The 22,684-nt window shown below is 33.0% G+C and overlaps 1 protein-coding gene across 1 annotated transcript in view; it reads right to left on the minus strand.

The window, feature by feature from the left end:
• Window positions 1-3,373: 3,373 nt before the first annotated feature.
• Window positions 3,374-22,684, minus strand: part of twz (BTB/POZ domain-containing protein twz) — a 31,038-nt gene continuing 11,727 nt past the window's right edge. The window contains exons 2-7 of the mRNA XM_013323693.1: window positions 8,989-9,090; window positions 8,824-8,895; window positions 8,146-8,312; window positions 4,852-5,057; window positions 3,924-4,063; window positions 3,374-3,487 (exon numbers count right to left, since the gene is read on the minus strand). Of these exons, the coding sequence (XP_013179147.1) occupies window positions 3,479-3,487; window positions 3,924-4,063; window positions 4,852-5,057; window positions 8,146-8,309 (519 nt within the window). The 5' untranslated portion in view covers window positions 8,310-8,312; window positions 8,824-8,895; window positions 8,989-9,090 and the 3' untranslated portion in view covers window positions 3,374-3,478. The remainder of the gene's footprint in view (window positions 3,488-3,923; window positions 4,064-4,851; window positions 5,058-8,145; window positions 8,313-8,823; window positions 8,896-8,988; window positions 9,091-22,684) is intronic.

Genomic DNA, 22,684 nt, shown 5'->3' on the forward strand with positions numbered 1-22,684 from the left:
TTTTTAAACGGATGGATGGATGAATGGCTAAATGGCAGAACGACTGCATGGATTGGATGGATGGATGTAGAAAACAATCAGGAAGGTCACATATGCAACCAATTTTTTTTTTTCTCACTATAATGTTATAAAAGCGAATGTTTGGATGAATATATGGATCAATGATGTTTGTTAGAATCTATCTCGAGAATGGCTACATAGATCTCGCTGAAAGGCGATGTTGGTTAGTTCTTTGATGGATGTTTTCAAGAGTCAATTAATAGGAAACTTTTTTATTACACAGATGAAATATGAAAAGAGAAACGTGAATATTTTTTCATTTTGTTTTACTTGACCTTTAAAATAAACTTTTATTCTGCATATTCCCCTTAAAACAGACAGCTGAGATGATTTTGTTATAACGTAAAGTATAATGACAAAATAAAGTTATTACTGTCATAACAATAATTTCGATCATTACTAATAACTTATTTAACGATTAATTAACAATGTTAGGAAAAGATTATCTAATCTGTGGTTTTAAATTAAAAGTACTGCTGCCACAAATCTTTATACACTATGTAGCCTAGCTGTCATAATGTGACGTCTGTCAAAGTCACGTCCAACAGTGACGTTAGCTGTCAGTCTTCCTTGACAGTTGACGAAAGCTCATTTCCATTTGTCGTTTATTAGTCGAAACCAATAAATTATCATATATTTTTTATTTTATAGAAAGGATAAAGTTTTCATGTGTATATTAGAGGAAGTATAAAAGTAGTGCCAGTGATCGAGAAATTGAGGAGTAAAAGATTACCGTTATTGAGACATGTTATGCGGAGGGATGATGATGATATAAGCAAAAAAGTATTCATTTTGGATTAAGTTAAGTTTGAATTTTGATAGCTACAAAGGTAAAAAGATTTAGTTTGAATGTGGATAGCTACAAAGGTAGAGGAAGACCAAAAACAGTATGGAATGATTGTGAGAAAGAGGATATGCGTAGGAAGGGGGTAGATTCGGATATGACGGCTGATAGAGATGTATGGAGGAGTAGTACATGCTGTGCCGACCCTCAATAGAGATAAGGGAAGGTTGATGATGATGATATTTTATATTTTATTTTTTTATTAAGAAAAATAACTGTTCTAATATTGAAGCTAATCATTTTTATCTCACATCGATTTTTTTATCGTAAGCGACAAGAAATGTACTTCCTTTTTCCCTGTCGACGTCCGGATGAAAATAATGTCAGATGTTGCTGACCGCTAAGTATGGCGTTGTCTACATTTATCGAGTTCACGGCCAATAGTCCTTTTCTTGTTACTCGTAGTCCCGCCCCTTGTGATCTGTTTCCGCAAATCGCCTAATGCGAAAAATATTTGCCCATGCGGACAGAGTCACGAGCGACAGCTAGTTAATAATGAAATGTAAATTCAAATTATTTCCGCAACTTTATCATCAGATTCCAAATTTAAAATAAATGGTTAACACTAGGGGTAGCCTTTTACAAAAGTTTGAGTATTGATTCGTTGAAACAAAAAGTTATTAGGTTTTTTTTTATATTATACTAGGAATTCATTAGTTATCTGCGTAGCAGTAGATTAAAAAATATGAGTTACACTTAAAGTAAAACTTATTATATTTTTTTATTCTTTTAATTATAAAACTTTATTAATTGTAAATAATTTTCATCGCATCATTGCTTAACAAGCCAAAAGATAAACTTTAGCTCGAACTGTGTACTGATTATCTTTTCCAAATGTTCTATCGCACTATATCCATACCAGCTCTTTAGATCGTCGGCTTATTTTGTTATGTGTACTGACCTACCTTAACTGCATCATTCTGTGGCCGTTCAGTCGTTCATCTATAGGCGAAAAAAAAAACCGAAATACTCTAATCCTCTGTAGCCTAATGGTTTAGGATACCGCCTGAGAAGTGAAAGGTCGGGAGTTCGCGTCCCGCCTAACACCCGCATATAAGCTTTTAAGTATAATCAATGATTTAGATGATGATGGGTGGTAAAGTAAGTTCTTTTTAAATTTAGTGTAATGTGTAAAGTATGTTTTCAACGATATTTCACTCACTGACAGAGATTCTAGAAGACTTGTTAACTGTCTGATAAATATAAGTCAATTTAATAAAGTGCGAACAACCTGTTCTATGTTAAACAAGACTGTGTGATAAGTGGGGTAATATAAAATAAATTGGTACTTACAATAAACATTAAAGGTTGTTAGGAAACGATAAAAAACATAGAAACAGTTCATAAAATTTGACGTCAAAATGGTATTCAAATAATAGTAGGTCAACCAGCAAAAGTACAAAATATATTGTGTATTATGGTCCATATCATTGTACCTGTGATTACAAACGAAATTGGTAAATTTGAAATTAATAATTTCGTTTGTAAGTCGCATTTAATGGTTCATGCAACGATCCAACTCACGAATGAATAGATCGGATGCAATGTTTTCTTCACAACCGTGAGTTTCCATTGCAAAAACACATGCACAAATATACGGTCATTTTTTTTTTCATAAAAAATGGAATAACGATGTTTTTCAATAGTGGGAACTCAGTAATTTTGTTAATTTCTTGTACTTGTGGTTATATATTATACATATATTCATTTCAGTAATTGATTTTATTTAAAAAAATAGTTTTTACTTGTTGATAAAACTCTACTTTGATGTAATATAAAGTTTTATTTTTAAACTTTCTGCCAATGTTAATTATCACCGATACTTATAAGATTGATGCTTAATTTTAGAAATATATGCGTGGACCGAAACAAAAATGATTTAAAGTATGATATTAAATGTTCTCTCGGTTAATTTTTTATACTTTATAGATGTCTGAAACATGAACTGGATTTTGATCGTCGTTTTGACAATTTATACGACTACTAACGCCATCTGTTGCAATTTCTCCTTACAATTAACATTCCTAGCGTAGTTAACATTATTCAGTATGTCAAAAAAGATGTAAACTGGAAATTTCTCAACACTGTTATGATACAAAAGAAGTAAATATAAATTTATTAATAAAACAACTTAGAACAATATTATCATCAATACACATAATTATTAAAACACAATTATTTTTACAGCGTTCTTTATTATTTCGAAACAAAAACAGCACTAAAACTATATAATCGACATTAAATAATTGTAATCATTAAAGTAAAGTTAAAGTAAAATAATCCTATCTTTTTGAAAAACAGGAACGATCGCAGTACGATCGGAAAACTAGAAACATAAATGTTAAAATAATCAGTTTTATAATATTTGAGATCATAATTAATAACGGAATGTTTTTAAAATACATATTAAAATTATTAAATATAACTAATCCAGAAATTTAACAATAAGTAATAATTTAAACATGAATAATTTTAACTTTGCGGAACAATTTTACTACTCACTACTATTTTATTTAAGCAAATTCACGAAAGCTTCAAGCATTTCCGTGTTGGCGAACTACTGTGGCGATGAATTTAATATCCCTGAAATCAAAACAAATATATTTATATACATTTATGAGTTTATATATCTCAATCATATAAAATACCAAAAATTTCTACATTTTATGTCCAAAGTCTTTAACATAATAAGTGTATATTTAAAACAACGCCATCTAGCTTTCATTTGAAAAACCTTCATGATGAGGATTTCAGCGTTTTCCTTACTACTATATGGTATCAATTATTGTTTTTCGACTCAAGCCCAAGCTTTAAATAAATTTAATCTGATATGTAAACTTTGTAAATGACAAGACATATTTTCTTTGGTTTAATTAACTTTCGTAGTATTTCTATCGTCTTAAAAATGAACCTAACCCAAGAACCCTCTTTAAAGGTGTTTGGTGGATATTCGTCTGATGGCTCGAGATATGTTACTGAAATTCTAAAATGTCGAAAACGTCATGTAAATTGGTCTCACATCGTGTTGGCAACGATTCCAGATGCTGTGTTGCATGTAGTCATGGGACGTCATGTCAATTGCTTCGTTGTTGCCCACATCCACATGCTGCTGGGCTTCCTCCTTTTGCTGCTTGTAATGAGTGAGCGCCATGATCATGTCTGAAATTAAATTAAAAATCACTGTAAAGTAAACATTTTTTTTCTAACAAAGAGAAAATTTTATTACATTTTAGGATAATCATTTAAAGAATTTCCTCGAAATGTCAAGCTCGTTTTAAATCAACAGTTTTATAGTAGGAATAAAACTCAATCACGTAGTATTATTATACAAATGCATTTTTGAAACTTAACTTTTTTCATCATCAACCGCTAGATGGCACTTAAGCTAGAAACAGCATTGAAGGGAATTTTTAATAGTTACGAAAATAACCCATAGGTGGCCATACCTGTAACCCTTGAAACAGTTTTGATTATTTTAAAGCTAGAAAAATAATCATACTGTAAAATTGAAAATTTAATAAATGCTTTTAACATTCACCTTTAATCTAACTAGTCATATTTTCAATATCTGACAAAACAATTGTTTAAAAAAAATAAGTTTTGAAATGAACGTGAACTTTAATATTTTTATTTTCAAGTACAACTTCCTAAGTCCTAACTGTTACCACTCAAAAGACCTAAATATCTGAGTGCCTAAGCAAATAAATAGCAAGTTGTTTGTGTATATTAGAGGAAGTTAGAAAGTAGCACCATTAAACGAGAAATTCCGGAGCAAAAGGTTAGCGTGGTTTAAACATGGTATTCGGAGGGATGATAATCACATACACAAAAGAGTAAGAACATAAAGATAGAGGAAGACCAAGTGTATGGATGGATTGTTACAAAGAGGATATGCGTAAGAGTTGGAATAATTGGATAAGGGCAGGTTGATGATAATGATAACTCACAGTTTAGTTCGAAGAATTGCGCTTCTTGCATCAGCAGGTCAGTGTACTGGAAATCCTCGGGGAGGAGCAACTTTTGGTTGCGCAAGAAGTTGAGAATGTGACGGAACATTCCGCCATCACGATCAATGAAGTAGTGCTGCTTCAGGGTGTCCAGCACAATCGGCACCTCACCGGAGAACATCCTTCCCAGCTTCGACTCCGGATACCTGAAACCATAAAGCAGGATTATTTAAAATTCAACTATTTTTATTTGAAATGAAATGAACGAAGGGTTGCAATTTACTGTGTCATTTATATTGTATATATAATTTCGTAAAATAATGCTTTCGTAAATTATTTATCCGACGTTCTTACGGTGAAGGAAAATATCGTGATGCAACCTGCACGTATCTGAGATGAAATTTAAAGATATGTGTGAAGTCAACCCGCACTTGACCAGCGTGGTTCACTATGGCCTAGTCACCCTTAACTTAGGGTAGGCTCCGAGCCCCTCGGTGGGGACGTATAGTGAGCTGATCATGAAAATAATGCTATAATGTTACGTCATTGTGTGAGAAAAAGTACAAAAAATTGGAATTCGTATTTTAACGAAATGCATTTCAAATTTGAATGACAAATATATTATATGTACATTTACAATTATTTTTAATCCCTATCCCCAATTTAGATAAAATAAAATTAACTTTTTCAAATTATTTTTGCAACGCATAGTAGGTAATCACGTTCATTTATGTATACGACAATCTACGGACAAAGCAAAAGCAATGGCTAGGTACAAAGATTGTGGACCGTAATGCGCTATGTTTCACGACAAAATTCATATTATTCATAAAGTCAGTCCTGGGGCGAAGCCGCAGGCGAAATAGTCGCACGTTCAGCCTTCAGTTCTGTCTGTGTTTAGGAAAAACTTAATGCAAACTTTGCAGTTGTCGCCTATCCAAAGCAAAATTTTGAAACTTATGATCAAACCAAAGAAATCAAGTATTCGTTTTACCGATTTGATTTCTTTCGAAGTCAATTTTACAAAAGGTAGCAAAAGGACCTACCCTTTTTTAAAAGAAATTTTTATTTAAAAAATTAACTAACATAAGCGTACCCGCGGGTAAAACCTAGTGCGATAATAACTTTAGGGTTCGTCATAACAGTTCGATAATCAGCGTGCGTACAGCGTAGCAAAGAGTTAACGGCACTTTTTCCACTAGTGCAACTAATTACGTGATTTTACCCGCGTGCAAGTACGTACGATTCGTGACTCCTAAAGTCACGCAGCCAGAGTCGCGCGTCCGTTCGCGCTTGTGGAAAAGGGGTCTAAATAAGCTATGTGTCGGTGGCCGCAGTGCCGCGGGCCTGGCCAGAGGCGTCGCGGCCGGAGCGACGCCCCCGCGCTTCGATACAACGTTCTTTTAATCAACTCACTCGAGGCCACGAACATAAATATCCGGCCTACTCTACCTACCTCGAAAACAAAAAAAAAACAAAAGCAATATTTTCATTAACTTTAAACCTTAAATCATATTTAAATCTACTATGATAACCCTCAATATTCATGTCACAAACTTTATAAAATTAAATGTAAAAGACCTATTTTTCGTAACATGGTTAAATAATTTTTAATTAATATGTACTTTTGGCATTAATTATTTCCAGTTTCCTATAATTATTGAAATAATTACATAATTTCCTATAATTAAACGCGAACGCATAAAATACAATTCAAATTTCGAACAAAAGACCGGTGTATGCAAAGCATATTTGTGAATAAATATAACCAAAGTAAACTTCACTCCGGGTTTCTATTTTATATATAAATTATTGATAATTCGCTCGAACAATGATAGCCTGAAGGATTAAAATAATTGAGATAAAAGAATGAACGTATGTCACGTAATAAAAAGATGGTCGCATTAAAATGAGGGACTATATTTCAATATATGTACAATGATACGTACAATAATTCTGATAATTACATACAACTCATAGTTTAATCCGATTAATAGTAATACTATCATTGTTAACGCATTATCATTTAATTTAACGCAATATATTTTATGTACAATGAAATAAACTAAATAATGATAATAATTAATTAACTAAATAAAATTAATTCGAAATTAATTCTAAAATAAATTAATATTCATATTTTAAATTTTAAAATAAAAAAAATGTTTGTTAAAAAATGTGAATACGGGTGGGGAGATTGTGATTTAAAGAAAAGATTTCCTTCAGTAAAATTCTGACCATCTTTTAAAAAAAAAACTAAAGTTTGATAATGACATGAAGTAATTATTGGCTAACTCTAAAAATTAAAACTTTTCTAAAATTCCCTAGAATTATACGTATTAAAAAAAATAACATGTTTTTTAAATGCAAATAATTTTCTTTACTAGATATTCTAAGCAAAAAATGAACTAGCTTATTTAAATGCTATGCGTGGCCATTTTGCATGACTCAACGACGGCTACATTCAAAGCAAACAAAAATGTACATCCACCATGTCACACGACTCTAAGTTTTAGTAAGACCTTATAATTAAATGCAAGCAAGATGTGGCAAATATAATTCTGATTCTGGTTAATGAGTTCTATTCATTTGTTTCGTGATGAGTTTACATGATTTTAAATCTTACTAATATTATAAATGCGAATATTTAGATGTATTGATTTCGCTGAATTTTTCATAGGTGTAGAGACACATAGGCTACTAATTAACCCTTAATTCGATGGTGTCCAGTGTGACGAACAACTAATAAAAAAACTACTAAATTACGTAAGTAGACATTACTAAAAAAAATAATTTTTTTTGCTACCAAAAATTTCGTCGAATTAATGGTTATCTTTTTTCTAATTCCGCGCGGACGGAGTCACGGGTGTCAGCTAGTCAGAAATAATCAACGTCTCAACTGTAAATTCTTGTATTAAAACAATTAGACATCTCTCTCATTATCTTTGTAAAATAGAATAAACATTTCTTTATAATACAAATATTTCAACATTGGAATTTCATTATTACGAAGCGTAAAATATTGTAGTTATACTGATTCACAAGTGAACTGCCGCCGAAATCAAATGGTTGTAAAATACATTGTTGTCCCGAACCCTTTTATAATAGAGTGAAAGCTGGAATGCTTTTATAAAAAAAAATAACAAAATTAATCAAACAAATAAAATTTATCGTTTTAAAAAAATATGTTTGTTGTTTATTTATTGATTTTGCTGTTTCTTTTAAACAGTAACTACTATTTTCTATGTGCATTTGCAGAATATGAATGATTAATGATTAAATAATATTTCTTACTTAGTCAGCGTCTCCAAAGAGGAGGTGTAAATCACACCTCCAACGTCAATATGGACCGGAGCCTTGAAGGGCGAGGTGGATGCGACCCTTGGCATGTAGTTAAAGGGTTTATCCTCGAAAGGCTCCGGCATTCCACGGATTGGTAACAATGCGTTACTTTCCATCTCCTGAAATAAATAATATTTTAATTTGCAATTTTACTAACACATTAACTACTAAGGAACTGTGATATTAATATTATTTTTATATATCATAAGGTGGCAAACGAGCGTTGCCTACCTTTAATTGACGGAGGAGAGGATGCACAGAAAGTAAATATTTTCCCATCCCATGCATCCACTCATCCGGAAAGTCCACTTCCACTTCCCATCCTTTCCTTATAAGAAAAAGAGTGGGAAGGGAAAGAATGAAATACTACGGCGCACACTCATCAGACGAAACGCGGAATTGCTTCCACTGGACGCCTGTCTTCTGTGTGGTCGTGGTATTTCACCGGGCGAGGCGGAACAATTCGTGCGAAGATGTTAAAGCGAGCTCTACCACTATTGAAATAAACAATATTACAGGCTTGTTACAAAGTTTTGTAATAGCATAAAGGATAAAAGATCGTTAACATATAATTAAAAGTAAACAAACTGTTGAGTACAGGATATAGAATATTATTACTATGTAACGTACTTGTTTGCAACGCCTATACAAATTGTAGGATAGGTATTTCAAGGCTAATGCCTGTTGGTCCGCCGTAGTTACCTAAAATATTAAATAATAAAAATTAATTAAATTAATTAACAATAAAATAATTTATTTCTATAAGTAAATCTACACAAAGTTATAACTACCCACCAAAGGAAGTTGGCCGAACAAAGTCGGCCTTTCGTTTAGGAGATAGGAGCTACGCAGATGGACACAGCGATTCAGGCTGTGCCAATGCTTTGGAAAGTTGAGCTGAAATATAATAGAATATATGTAAAGGTGTACAAAATATTATAACACTAGCTGTCGTCATCGATCTGCGATTTGCGCTAAATAAAAAAAACTTAATAAGTAGCCTACATGTCCTTCCAGACTATGTTCTACATCTATGACAAATTTCAGCAAGATCCATGTAGCTGTTCTGGAGATACCTTCAGATAAACATCCATTCATCCAAATATTTTGATTGATTCTTAATTACTTAAAAATTTAATGTTTTATTTACAAGGATGCACAAGTCTATAGGGGTCTGTGTTCCCACCCAGTAACAGACGTGAGATTGATTTTTGAAAAAAAAAAGAAACCAATTTTTTTAAAAGCTACAAAAATTCAAATAGCCCGAACACATACGACAAATGACGTCACAGTAAAAAATGATCAGATTACCAAGACGTATAAATTGAGATAAATTCGAATTATATTAGTAGGTGGGGGCGCTATTGTACATTGTCATTTAATTTGGAATTGTCCAATCTTTTTAACTAAACATTAACAGTAATACTACGATATATTTGGAAATGCTATTTGCACATTATCAAGTATGTAATTAAATTTTACAAAAGCGTTCAAATGTAGTGAAGGCGTGGTGGGAGAGAACGCGACTAGCAAAGTTAATACTGCTCTTACATCATTTTTGTAATCCTGACCATTTACTATACTAGATGTGTTCTAAAACTACTTTATTTTGTTGGAAGTAATAAGTAGAATATAAAATAATCTAAAAAAAGAGACAGATAGACGGACAGACAACAAAGTGATCCTATAAGGGTTCCGTTTTCCTTTCGTGGTACGGGAACCTAACAACGACATGAGTGTAACTTTTAAAATAGTTCGGGAAGAAACAATTTGGTATCAATATCACAAGTTTGGTATTATACTCCTTTGGTTACTGTACCAGAATCTGTTATAGATTACATCTTGTGATTTGCCTAGATTAATATCTGTCCTATCTATCGCTTTGATACAATTAACGTCACCCTTGACATGCCAAATCCAGCATACCATACTTAATATATACAACATCATCCCTTGTGTACGAATACCAATTACTGCCAATTAATGTTTACTGTCAATGCAACAAACTATATCCGTGTATTTCAATTACCGTTACATCTTTGTTATAACATATTGGTATCTCTCTCTTAATTTAAGGGAATGAGTGAGACAATACTATTGTTATGAAATTGTTACGAGGGTGGAAACTCAATGCAATTTTAAAATACCAACAATGATAATCATTTCGCGACTGGACTTATGCAAACCTTACCTTATTAATGTTAAATGCGAATGTTTGGATGTATGGATGGATGTTTTTTAGAAGGTATATCTAGAACAGCATGGATGTCGCTGAAATTTGTCATAGACGTAAATACTCTAAAAGAACCAAAAGGCTACTAATAATATTTTTTCTAATTTCGCGGGAGTAGGATTTGAGTCGTGGGTGACCGCTAGTATGTATTATATATAATTTATCTTTATATAATAAAATGGCAAACGAACGAGCGGCCACCTTAATTTGTAAAAATTGGAAAGCGATCGCTAACTACAGACATCCACAATAGCAGCTACGTTTCCTACACCCAGTCAACAGAGAAGGGGACGCACAAAAAAAAGATATTTCCCCTTTCTATGCGTCCCCTTCTCTGTGTAAACCACTTCCCCTACGATCATTATGGAATAAGAAAATATCTCGTGTTACAATTTTTAATATTAGAAGAACATGCATGAAACGAAGGGAAAAATATATATATAATGAAACATGTATGTATGATGTATGGTGATGAAAACGTGGTTCAAAAACCCATCATGATGTGAACAAGGACATGGAGTTGATAATAATGTTTTTATTATCTCCGAGGTAAACTCCGAAACTACTAATCGTAACTATGTAAATATAATTTGGTACAACTTTCAATAAAGGATTTTTATTTCAATCCGAGCGAATTCGAGGCGCGTTGCTTATAAAAATACAAAGCAATAATCCATAAAACTTATTTGTCAAACATTATGAAAATCTAATATGAAATCAAACAATATCGAATGTTATACATCCTGCCAGACAATGTCTTTAGCTTAATTTATGTTTCCAACTTGTAGATAACTCACTAAACTCGCACAGTTCGTATGTTTGTTAAGATTTAACTGTGAGTTTCTAATGTCGAAACATTTGTTAGAAGGTATCTGCTGAACGACCCAATGTCCATAAAATTTGGCATACATGTATAGAACATAGTCTGGAGAACACATAGGTTAAAGATTAATAATGAAGTTTTTTTTTTCAATACCGAGCGGACGGAGACGCGGGCGACAGTACGTATATAAAGCTGTCTACGTATAGCTATATTCGTTTGATTATTTCGTACGCCTCTAAACATATATCGTAGTAAAAATACAAGTTTTTTTTAATCGATCAAAATGTTTTTTTACTATAGACAGGACATTAATATGTCATTTGTAAAAAGGACGTGGAGATTAACTCGCTACAAAGAACAAGGCAATTTGTCTGTAAGTTGAAATGCGGTAGCGGCTGCCACAGAACGTGTATGACCGTTCTATTACAACTAAGCGGCTTCAAAGAATGAACTTTCAATATAGCAACAGAGTAAAACCCATATAGGGGACGCAAGCCATTAAAATTTTATCAAAGAGATTAAAATTAACTATTTCTAGAGTGGACATATGAATTTATCACATGCATGACTCTTGTTTAATATTATATGTTCGTATCTATCTATAATTATTAATAGTAATGTCATGGATTACATGTTCGTGTTGTCCTGTCTATACATTATGAATGTCACAAATCATACAGTCGTATTCATTAAAATTTTGTCTCTCCAACATCTTGACAATATGAAGGAATCACTCATAAATACAGTAGTGAGGGAAACCTCTGGGGGCGACATGACGCCTCAGGGTACCTCATACCTGTCTGGTTTCATTATAAATATGCCGACGGCTGTTAGCCCGCTCCTCAACAGTATACGTACAAAGTATACACAAAACTGAATACTAAAATTTAACGCATATGCTTGTGCGTATTTTAAATCAGCTGTCAAAAAGACTTAGACATATATGTAATTTTTATAATTGTCTATAACCGACTTGACCAAATTAAAAAAAACTTGTTTATTGGTCTGACTGATTAGATGTATACAAGGATGGATGGATGATGTAAGAAGATATCTCGCTGAAATTTGGCTCAGATATAGAACATAGCCTGGTAGAATACATAGGTTACTAATTAAGTTTTTTTTTATTCCGCGCGGACAGTCAACGGCAACATCTAGTATGTTTTTGGTTTCGGAAATCTATTTTGAGTCGTTACTGGAGACTATAGGAGGAAGACACAACTTTGAGTATGCCAGTGATTTTCTCATCATCAGCTCACTATACGTCCCAACTGAGGGGCTCGGAGCCTAACCTAAGTTAGGATTGACTAGGTCATAGTCAACCACGCTGGCCAAGTGCGGGTTGGTTGACTTCACACATATCATTGAATTTCTTCACACATATGTGCAGGTTGCATCACGATGTTTTCCTTCACCATAAGATTGATTCATGAAGGAGTGATTTTATCAACAATTGTTGATCCTTTGAAGAAAAATAATCGGGATATTACGTCTTACATGTTATAAAATTAATATTTTCTATATTGTCCACGAAAGGCATTCTTAATAAAAATATTTTAAACGTAATAAAGGCGATATCATTGAAGCCTTTCCAATAACATTTTTCATAGTTGAGCTATTACTATTTTTTTTTCGCATAACATAACTCATAAATCGTATCGAATAAATATTTGTTTGATTCTGATATTATGCGAAATATTTGCACAGTTCAGGTCATATTCAATCTAGTACCAAATTAAGGGAATAGCAATTGAATATATTTGAGAGGCGAAATAGTAATTTTGAAATTCCATACGGATATTTGTGTGTATTTGTGGCGTGCTTGAACTGTTTAGTTTTATAGGTGAGCGATGCGATTCAACGCGATGCAGAGCTATGGAATGCAACACAATACGCTCCGATACTATGCGAGCGACACACTTCAGGCTTTTCACTAACATACTTTAATAACAATATTCGCAAGGCGAATTTTAACTTGTGTTCCAACAATCCATATTCACCGATTAATAGAATTTTCGCGTCAAGAGTTTCCCGTTGGGCCGATCGGTCGAACACATGGAAAAACGAGTTCCCGTTTGACAGCTTTAATTTCTATGTGTACAGTCATTTACAAAAGTTTTATTGTAATATTGTATTGTAAATTAAGTAAGACAAAGAGTGTCGCATCAGCCGTCAAAGTATAACATGCTACTTGTCACCCGCGACTCCATCCGAGTGGAATTTCGCGTTTATATTATTATTGTTATAGTTAACGCTAACGAGTAATTATGATCCCATTATCCTTAAACAGTCTACTTTGAGTACTGTCGAAATGTACAACACAATTCATACTTAACGTCGGCTCGGCATTCGCAAAAGACGCTACATAAACACAATTTTTAATATCAGTGTGATGTAAAGTTGGACGTAGTAGCGCATAGCACATAGCTAACCACTATCCAAATAAAGTTTGAGAACTTTTTTATCAAGACTCTAGCGGCCGCTTTTAATTTAATCAAAAATCTAATTAAATATAGATAAAATAACTTCTCAACTCAAATCATAACTTTAAATTCACATTGCTTTATACAAAAATGATCGCAGTTACAAATTTTCTGACAAACAAATACAGACGCTGTCCGGTCGGCAATGTTACCTTTACGAACATCATACAAATATTTTAACACAGCGCAAACGTAGCATATGAGTTTACTTTTACATTATTGAAATAGTTCGAGGTAAAAGTAGGTGCATGTGTATTTGCGTTAAAACGTTTGAATTCTAACGTAAATAAAACTTTAAATAAAATGCGTATTAATAATTCTCGTTTCAACAATATTTTGAAAGTAAATATATGAAATATTTTCCGTAGCTAGAAACGCTTTTTAAGTATCAGTGTATTGAAAAAATAGAGTCAGTATAGGTTGAGGGATATAAAAGTTGAAGAGTAGTCTTCATTTGTTAGTTTTCAAATTAACAATCTATAGAGATGGTTCAATTATTTAGTTTTTTATTCAAGGCCCTTTAAATATTTTTATTTTCATTTAAACCTCAATCTAGAATCCCTGTTAGTATTACGAACCCAATTTAAATGAGTTTTTAAATTTTACATATGTATACATCGTTCAGACAACACGATGTTATTATACCAATGGAAGCATAAATCATTTTTGTTTCCCTTGCCCAAGTAAGAATCGCCCAGGGCATATGTCGTGGATGAGAGGCGAGGTGCGCCTACGGAGACTTGGCCCAAGGCACCGGTGACTCAATACATCTCATACCATCATTCTGTACCGTAAATAAAAATGTCTTTCAGATTTACATCACAACACGGCATAAATTAAAATCATGAACGCCAGCTCAGTGATGCAAAAAATGAATAATCAAATTTGTTTCGAAACACGCTCAGGCTTTTTATTTAGCTTAAAACTTCCCTCGCAAGGTTGTTTTGAAATCTAATATTGGACGATTCGATCAGATTTTTATTCTTTTTAATGTACCACCAACTGTCGGTTCATCCGATTTTAAAGATTAACAACAGTATCGGTGAGTTCACTAGTACTACACCGATTCCATTTCGGTTGAAATTGATAAAAGAGAAAAAATCTGTGTAAAATTTCACGTCCCTAGATTTTCTAGTTTCGAATACGTCAACATAAATCCTATATCCATCTCTTATATTTAACCTATTTTCCTTTATGACATAAGAGCCATCTATAATTCCATTGTAGCGGATGTTGTTGGGTACCTAACAAAGTAACGTCCGGTTAAACGCTTTCCGGTCGCCGCCTTTTGCAATCAAAATTACATTAATTAGTATTTCTCATGTTTTTCACAATGTGTATGTGACAGCCAATGTCTCCAATTCCTAAGAAACGTAAATCTTAATTAACTATTTAAGCAAACAGTTACTTTTACAAATAAGTTAGAACTGCTATCTTACTAATATTATACGAATGTATGAATGCATTGTGCTTAGTGCTAGAACATAACCCGTAAGAACACGTCGACTATGTGTTCTTACATTTTTAATTTAGTTCTTTTAATTTCGCGCAGACGTCGCAGGCGACATCTAGCAATCATAATAAGCTATTATATTATACTTTCAAAAATATCAAATTGAATACTGGTTAAGCTTCGATATAAAATAACTTCAGAATTTTATATAATAAATAAAACTAAAATCACGAAGCGATTCGAACAATGGTTCTTGAGTGCGCACCGAAGGATTGGTACCAGTTAACGGCATCATTAATTCTGGACATGTATGACGCAATCAAAGTATAAGCTTAAACATAGTATGTCACTGTCGGGCAGATGGTATACGCTATACTATCACAAATATATTTCGACCACAACCCCACATAACATTAGATGATATTGTGGTCAAGAGGTAATTTATTCACCATAAAAGCTACTACTAAGAATCAATAAATTAATTACTTAAATACGTGCTTTTAAAGGCCACTCTTTTTCAGACAAAATTATCATTAAAGGATTTCATTTATTAAAATTTTATCAATGTTACAAGCATAGTTTGAACAAAATTAATTAACCGTACGTCAGACAACAGGTACTGACAAAATCTCGGGAAATTGATTGTTCTTGGCATCTGACGGCCGAGGCTTAACGCACGTTGATCAAATTCAATAGCGTGCGCTTGCCCTTCTTCCTGGTATACTCTCATCCCTTTTAATATAATCAATGTCACATATAGCGGGAAAGTTGAAACAATGGTGACCAAAATCCCGGCAGATTAAAAATACCGAACACAGCATGCCTTGTTTATTAGTTTTTTTTCTTTTTAATTGTAATCATATTATTACTTATTTCTATGCAAGCGAATTAACGCATGCATTTTTAACTCTAAATATCCAATGTCGAAATATATGTATGAAACACAGCCACAAAGACATTTTACTTGAAATGTTAATGTAATTAATTAAGGATGAAGTGAAAATAAAATTAAAAAAATATTTTTCTACTCATAACAAAGATGTCCTCAAGCAATGTACTCGTATATTAGAGAAACAGCATTAAAAATCGGGATCTAGCGGTTGTAAACTTATTTTACTCTGGTAGCTGGTCGCCCGAGAACGGCGGCGAGAACGCCGGTCAGAACCGAAAAAAAGATAGCCTGTGTGTGCCCGCATGCATCCGCTATCTTCCCGTCGAAGTCCCGCCAAATTCAGACCAGCCGTACTGAGGGTTACAAGGAACGAAAGCGACCTTGCAGACAGACAGGCAAAAATTCAAAGAATTGGTTTTTCGTCATCAGCCACGCAAATACATTATGTGAATAAAATATGATTTTCATTTTCGATATTGCATACAGAAACTTCAATTTTACTAAAATGTACAGATTATTCAATTCAGAATTCTTCGCTAAATTTCGTGGCGATGAAATGCAAAAGTTTTCCGTCGAAACTTCTCATTCCTCCTCCAATTGATAAATATTGTTTCGGAGAACGGAATTAAATATTTTTGATGCAATAAATACGAAGAAGGACATTGAATAAAAAGTTATTGGAGATAGTAAAACATTGAAATATGATAATTCCAAGAAAGATGCCAGAGATCACAAAAGTATGAAACATCTAGTCGTGAGTAACTTGTTTTGGCTCATAAGTTTAAAATAATAATCTTAGTCCTAAGGTTAACGCGCATCTGTACATTCGACTTCCATCGTACCGTCTCGCCACTCGGTCGCCGCGGTGTTCACCCGTCGCCGCCTAGACGTCGCTGTTTGAGCGTGATAAAGACATCAAAACGACATGTCATTTTCACTTGCACGGGTTGATTGCGTTTGGTTGACAGCGTCGTCGTCGGCATGGCGGCGGCGACTACGCAGTCACAAGACTATACGATCGATAGACTACAAATTAAAATAGCACCAATAGCTAAAGGTGAATTAATTAAGTCTCGAAACAATGCTTTCTACTTTGGTGATATTTTTCTTATGTATAAATTAACATGATATATAATGTATGCGTTCGATTATGTAGATTATCGTCCATCATTGTCGTTCGCTTCATCAGATAAACGCCCTATGCAAATAAGACAAGCCTGTCATTATACTTGATGCTGCACTTTGTTCTTAAATCACAATTCATTTTCATTTTCTTATAAGTTTATAACAAAGAAAAATGGATATTATTCCGAATAAAATAAAATTAAAAACTATTTGCAATTATGTCTTGTCGTTTTTTTTATTTTATTTTTAACATAAAATAAAAGTCGTTATTAGATGAACAACTTAGAACACAGCTAAGTATTAAAAATTAACAAAAATTTTAAATAAATTTACGATTTTAACGAGCTTCTTATAAAAACATTGAAGTTAATGCGTGTAAAGTCGACGTCATTGTGAGTGCGCGTTGTTTTCTTTCTATTTGTAGGGTCGGTTTTTTTTAGAGCGATACAAAGGCGCCTGGTAGCCGACGGCGTCCCCGCCAGCGCGTTGGTTCTCCCATACGAATTGTAATTACTAGCCCCGAGCGAAGTGGCGCGCTCCCCGGTCGAGACATACTAACTCGGACCTATCCGTTATGGCATATCTCAAATATTTCATTGTTTATTCAGTTTGTATAACGACGAGTTTCCACTATCAAAACAATTGCATTACAACAACGTAAGTCTCTTAAATCAGAGATAACAATTATGCTCTCATACAAGTCTTGAGCTATAACTTTCAAAAGCGAATGTACATCAAATAGTGTGTTAATTTGTATTCCTTATACAAATATTATATTTCAGGTAAATTTGGACTTAGCCACTAACTCGTCTAAGCCAAATAATTTCTAACTAACTCTGTCTCTTCAAATTTGTAATCCTAACGATCAAATATTGAACTCCATATCGCAACGAGACGGAAGGATTCGATAAAATACTGAATTATTTAATATTCCACATTTTAATAAATACTAGCTGTCGCCCGCGACTCCTTCCGCGTGGATGTATAAAAAAAACTAAAAATAAAAAAAAATGATTAAATTGTATCCTATGTCCGTCTCCCGCTCTAAGCAACCTCCTCACAAATTTTCAGCCATATCGGTAAAGCCGTTCTTGAGTTATAAATAGTGTAACAAACACGACTTTCTTTTATATAAGATAAGATCTTAGGAATGTTGCCCAATTGTAAACAATTCGAATAATTTTTTAATGTATCTGAAAAGTGAAATAATGGAGACTGAATGAAATGACGAAGTTAGATAAAAATTGTATTAAAAGAGAAGAGAGATTGAAATAAATCTTTCGGCTTTAAATGATAGACTCAAAAAAAATATTATTTATCTTAGCCTGTTTTTTTATTCTAATGGGAGTACGTACAACACAGTTAAACCACACCGATTGTGAGTTATGTTTTTTTTTAAACCAGTGAAAAAATTGTTTAAAGAACAGTTAATGATCCTGAAGTCCTAGTAAGTGAATAACAGAATCCGTAAGGAACACGTTCTGGTTTTTTTTTTCAGTTGGCAACGACAGAGAGTAAGTTTAGTAACACACAGTTTTCAATGGCCTTGCGTTCACGTAGCAACAGACTTCCGTAGCGGAATGAATGAAGACTTACAATTTTTAATTTCCTGTTACAAATTTTACCGTTTTTTCGGCTTCTTTTGCCTTTTTAAATGTAAGGATTATTTCATGATATTTCGGTTTTATAACTATCAAATTTTTTATTACAGTGAAATTATTCAAATATATTTTTTACTTCTGGCGATCCATTTATACTCTTTTGTCTTCTACCTTTGTAGCAAAAAATATCCAAACCACACTAACTCCTCCCCTCTCATTTCTCGATCATTGGCGCTACTTTAAACTCCCTCTAATATACACATTCTTAACTTTAATTAGTCGTATAATAATTAAAATTGATTAGTAATTTTTTTCTTTGTTCTGTATTATATTATTATAGAATAAACCGTTTAGTTAAAACCGACAAAACAGATTGGAATGTAAAGTCACAGAGAACAGATTATTGAGTTCTGCAAATTACACTAAGCCAATAGTTCTATCTTGGTCTGATAGAGGAACGATTGTTTGTTTGTTTGAAATGATATCTGGAATTTGGTAAGCGAATTCGTTTGTGAATTGTCCAGTTTCGACTTCTGACATTTAATTATTTCCGTCTCGGTTATTTCAAGCGCTCCGTATCGCCGCTCATCCGAAATTGTAATGTCCACTCACTCGTCAAATGACACTTCATTAAATAGTTCGTTTTCGATGACATTCTGATGTGGTACTTTGATTTATTAAGCTTTCCGCGCTAATTATTCACAGGTTTAAATATGAAGTTAACGCGTGTCGGTGTAATACGTTCCATGTTCGTGACATTTAGTAATCGAATTAACGGTAAAATTGCTTTACAATTGTAAATTAATTGTACAAGTGTACAAATATTAATCCAAAAATATTTTAGAATGTAAAACTTAATAGTTTTCAACTGTCATTTATTTCTTTTTCACAAAAGACCTAAGGAATATTTTATCGCCGTTATAAGTGTAAAAAAAAAACAAATAATATATTCTAAAGTATTAAATTATTTCGATTAATAGTTCGCTGTAGGCAATACCTTTGGGGCAACGAAAACTTGTATGGAGCCAATGAGACCAACTGAACTTTTTGGACTTTCGCTTGCAATCACTTACATATAAATAATAAAATAACAAAATGCTCTAACACTAATGTTTGTATTTCAGGTACGGGTATATTACGCCTCTTTATTAACTTTTGAATATTTTTTGTTCCATGAATTAATTAAAAAATAATTGTTTTCGGTTAGACTCTAGTTAACACGTTTACTACCCACTCGACTGTCGAGTTCACTTTCATACGTGGTAGCGAGGAATGCGTTAACGTTCAGGTTATAAGATTATCTCGTAAGCCACGCTGCAACACTTCTGATGCGAAAATTTCGATGAAAATCGTAGAGTAACGTACGTCCGCTCGGAAACGGCTCATTTAACGAAATACATTTCGCTTTTCGATGTTTCTGTATCACAAACAACTCAACTCTGTTATTCAAATAAAATGAGAATTATCTTACTTATTATAAATGCAAATATTTAGATGAATGGATGGATATTTCTTTGAAGGTATCTCTGGAAAGGCTCAATGGATCTTTATAAAATTTGGCAGGGATGTAGAACATAGTCTGAAAGAACACGGGCTACTTATTAAGTTTTTTTTTAATCGCGCTCGGACGAAGTTGCGGGCGACAGCTAGATACAATATAATTTAGTAAAGTTATTTTTGGGAGTGCAAACTTACATGTCACAGTAAGATAACTTTCGTGAGAGGAACTGGCAATAAATTAAGTAATTTGACATAAATTCGCAAAAAAAATTGTAAGTTTTTAAATGGCGATGTTTACCATTTTTACATCATAAATACATCCACTTAAAGAAAAGTTGTATTGATGTGAATCATTTTAATTTCGGGTTAGGGCAGTGGGGTTCTATATCGCTTGGGGCCTTCGGCTTAGCCCTAGGGCACATCGCCTCCCTAACGCCCTACTTTATCAATAGTTGATGTTATGCCGCGGGCATGGACAGCTTGCGCGATACAGCTATGCCCGTTTAGTCGAAATGCATTTTTACAACGACAAAAATCTGATCCACCTTTCAAATAAGATTGTCCTATCAATTTCAAAGACATCACACACACACACAGACACATTAAGCGATTTTTATTTTTTTTTCTCGGAGATTTAGATTTTTTAATAAAAATTAATTTGAATGTTCATAACCTAATTTTTTATTTTAGATATAACTGTCCTGTGACACTAAAGTACTAAATAAAATGTACACTATTTACTTAACGCGAGTTTCTAGTTTGTTTTTCAAGTCTAGTGTGTCAAAGTTTAAGTCGGCGAAGAAAATATGTGAGAACTTAATTAATTACTAGTATAATACTGTTGCTTGCCCTTTAAAGTTTCTAACATAAACTTTAGTGTAACATGCGTTATTGATTTTACTTACAACGTCAATTGATTACACCATTTGGACCTTTGACAATCTAGATTAATTCTAGAAAAAAATGTTCTGTATGGCCATAACATATTATTAATCATTTCTTTTTTTTTATATATTGAAGTTAAGTCTAAGTTTAATAGAAAAAGTGTATAGCACAATACATTTTATATTCGTTTTAAACGCTTCTAAAAAGTACACTAGCAGTCGCCCACGACTCTGTACGTGTGGAATTAAAATAAAAAGCTTAATTAGTAGCTTATGTGTTCTTCCAGACTATGTTCTAAGTATATGCCAAATTTCAGTGAGATACTTGAATCTGTTCTGGAGATACTTTTAAACAAATATCAATACATCTATCCAAACATTCGTATTTAGGTATAACTAGTTGTAGCCCGCGAATCCATTCGCGCGTGAATAAAAAAATCTTAATTAGTAGCCTATGTGCTCTTCCTGACTATGTTCTACATATAAGCTCAATTGCATCATGATCCGTTCAGCCGTTCCGGAGATACCTTCAATCAAACATCCATCCATCAATCTAAGCATTCGCATCTTATATATATAAGTCGTGTTAGTTACACTATTTATAGCTCAAGAACGGTTTTACCGATATGGTTGAAAATTGGTGAGGAGGTAGCTTAGAGCCAGGAGACGAACATAGGATACTATTTATTCATTTTTTTAAATTTATGCCTTGAAGAGCTGCTTTTTATTTAACTTAAGAATATTATAAATGCGAATGTTTAGATGGATGTAATGTGAATGGATGGATGGGTGTTTGAAGATATCTCTAGAACAGCTGAACGGATCTCGATTAAATTTGGCATACGTATAGAACATAGTCTAGAAGAACACATAGGCTACACTAATTAAGTTTTTTTTATATATCCACGCGGACGGAGTCGCGAGCGAAAGCTATTTTATAATATTAGTAAGATTTTACATCGCATCATTTTCATCAACGCATTGTAATATGAAGGTTTGATATTTGATTAATAGTTACGGTAAACAACACCAGCGCGTGTACTTCAAATTAAATTTTAAAACCGTTTATTAATTTGATTAAATGATTCACATGACCGGTTCTTTCTATTTAAATACTCTCGTATTCCAATTCACAGAGTTGATACAAATTTTAATGTAATGGTGATTTAAATGTCTGCCAAGTTTTTGTAATACGCAAACACAATATGTAACATGATATAGAAGGTGTTTGAAAAAGAAAGAGAACCTATATCGGTTATTTTTTGGAATAAAAATGTTGATGAATAATATTATTAGCAGTTGGCCGCGAATTTATTCGCGGGGGATTAAAAAGTAAATAGTAGCCGATTCTATTCAGACCTACTGAATCTTATGTATATAAAAGAAAGTCGTGTTAGTTACACCATTTATAACTCAAGAACGGCTTAACCGATATGGTTGAAAATTTTTGACTAGCTTGGAGCCAGGAGACGGACACCGGATACTAATTATTCTTTT

The sequence above is a fragment of the Papilio xuthus genome, unplaced genomic scaffold (genome assembly GCF_000836235.2).
Source record: "Papilio xuthus unplaced genomic scaffold, Pxut_1.1 DF825017.1, whole genome shotgun sequence".
NCBI lineage: Eukaryota > Metazoa > Arthropoda > Insecta > Lepidoptera > Papilionidae > Papilio > Papilio xuthus.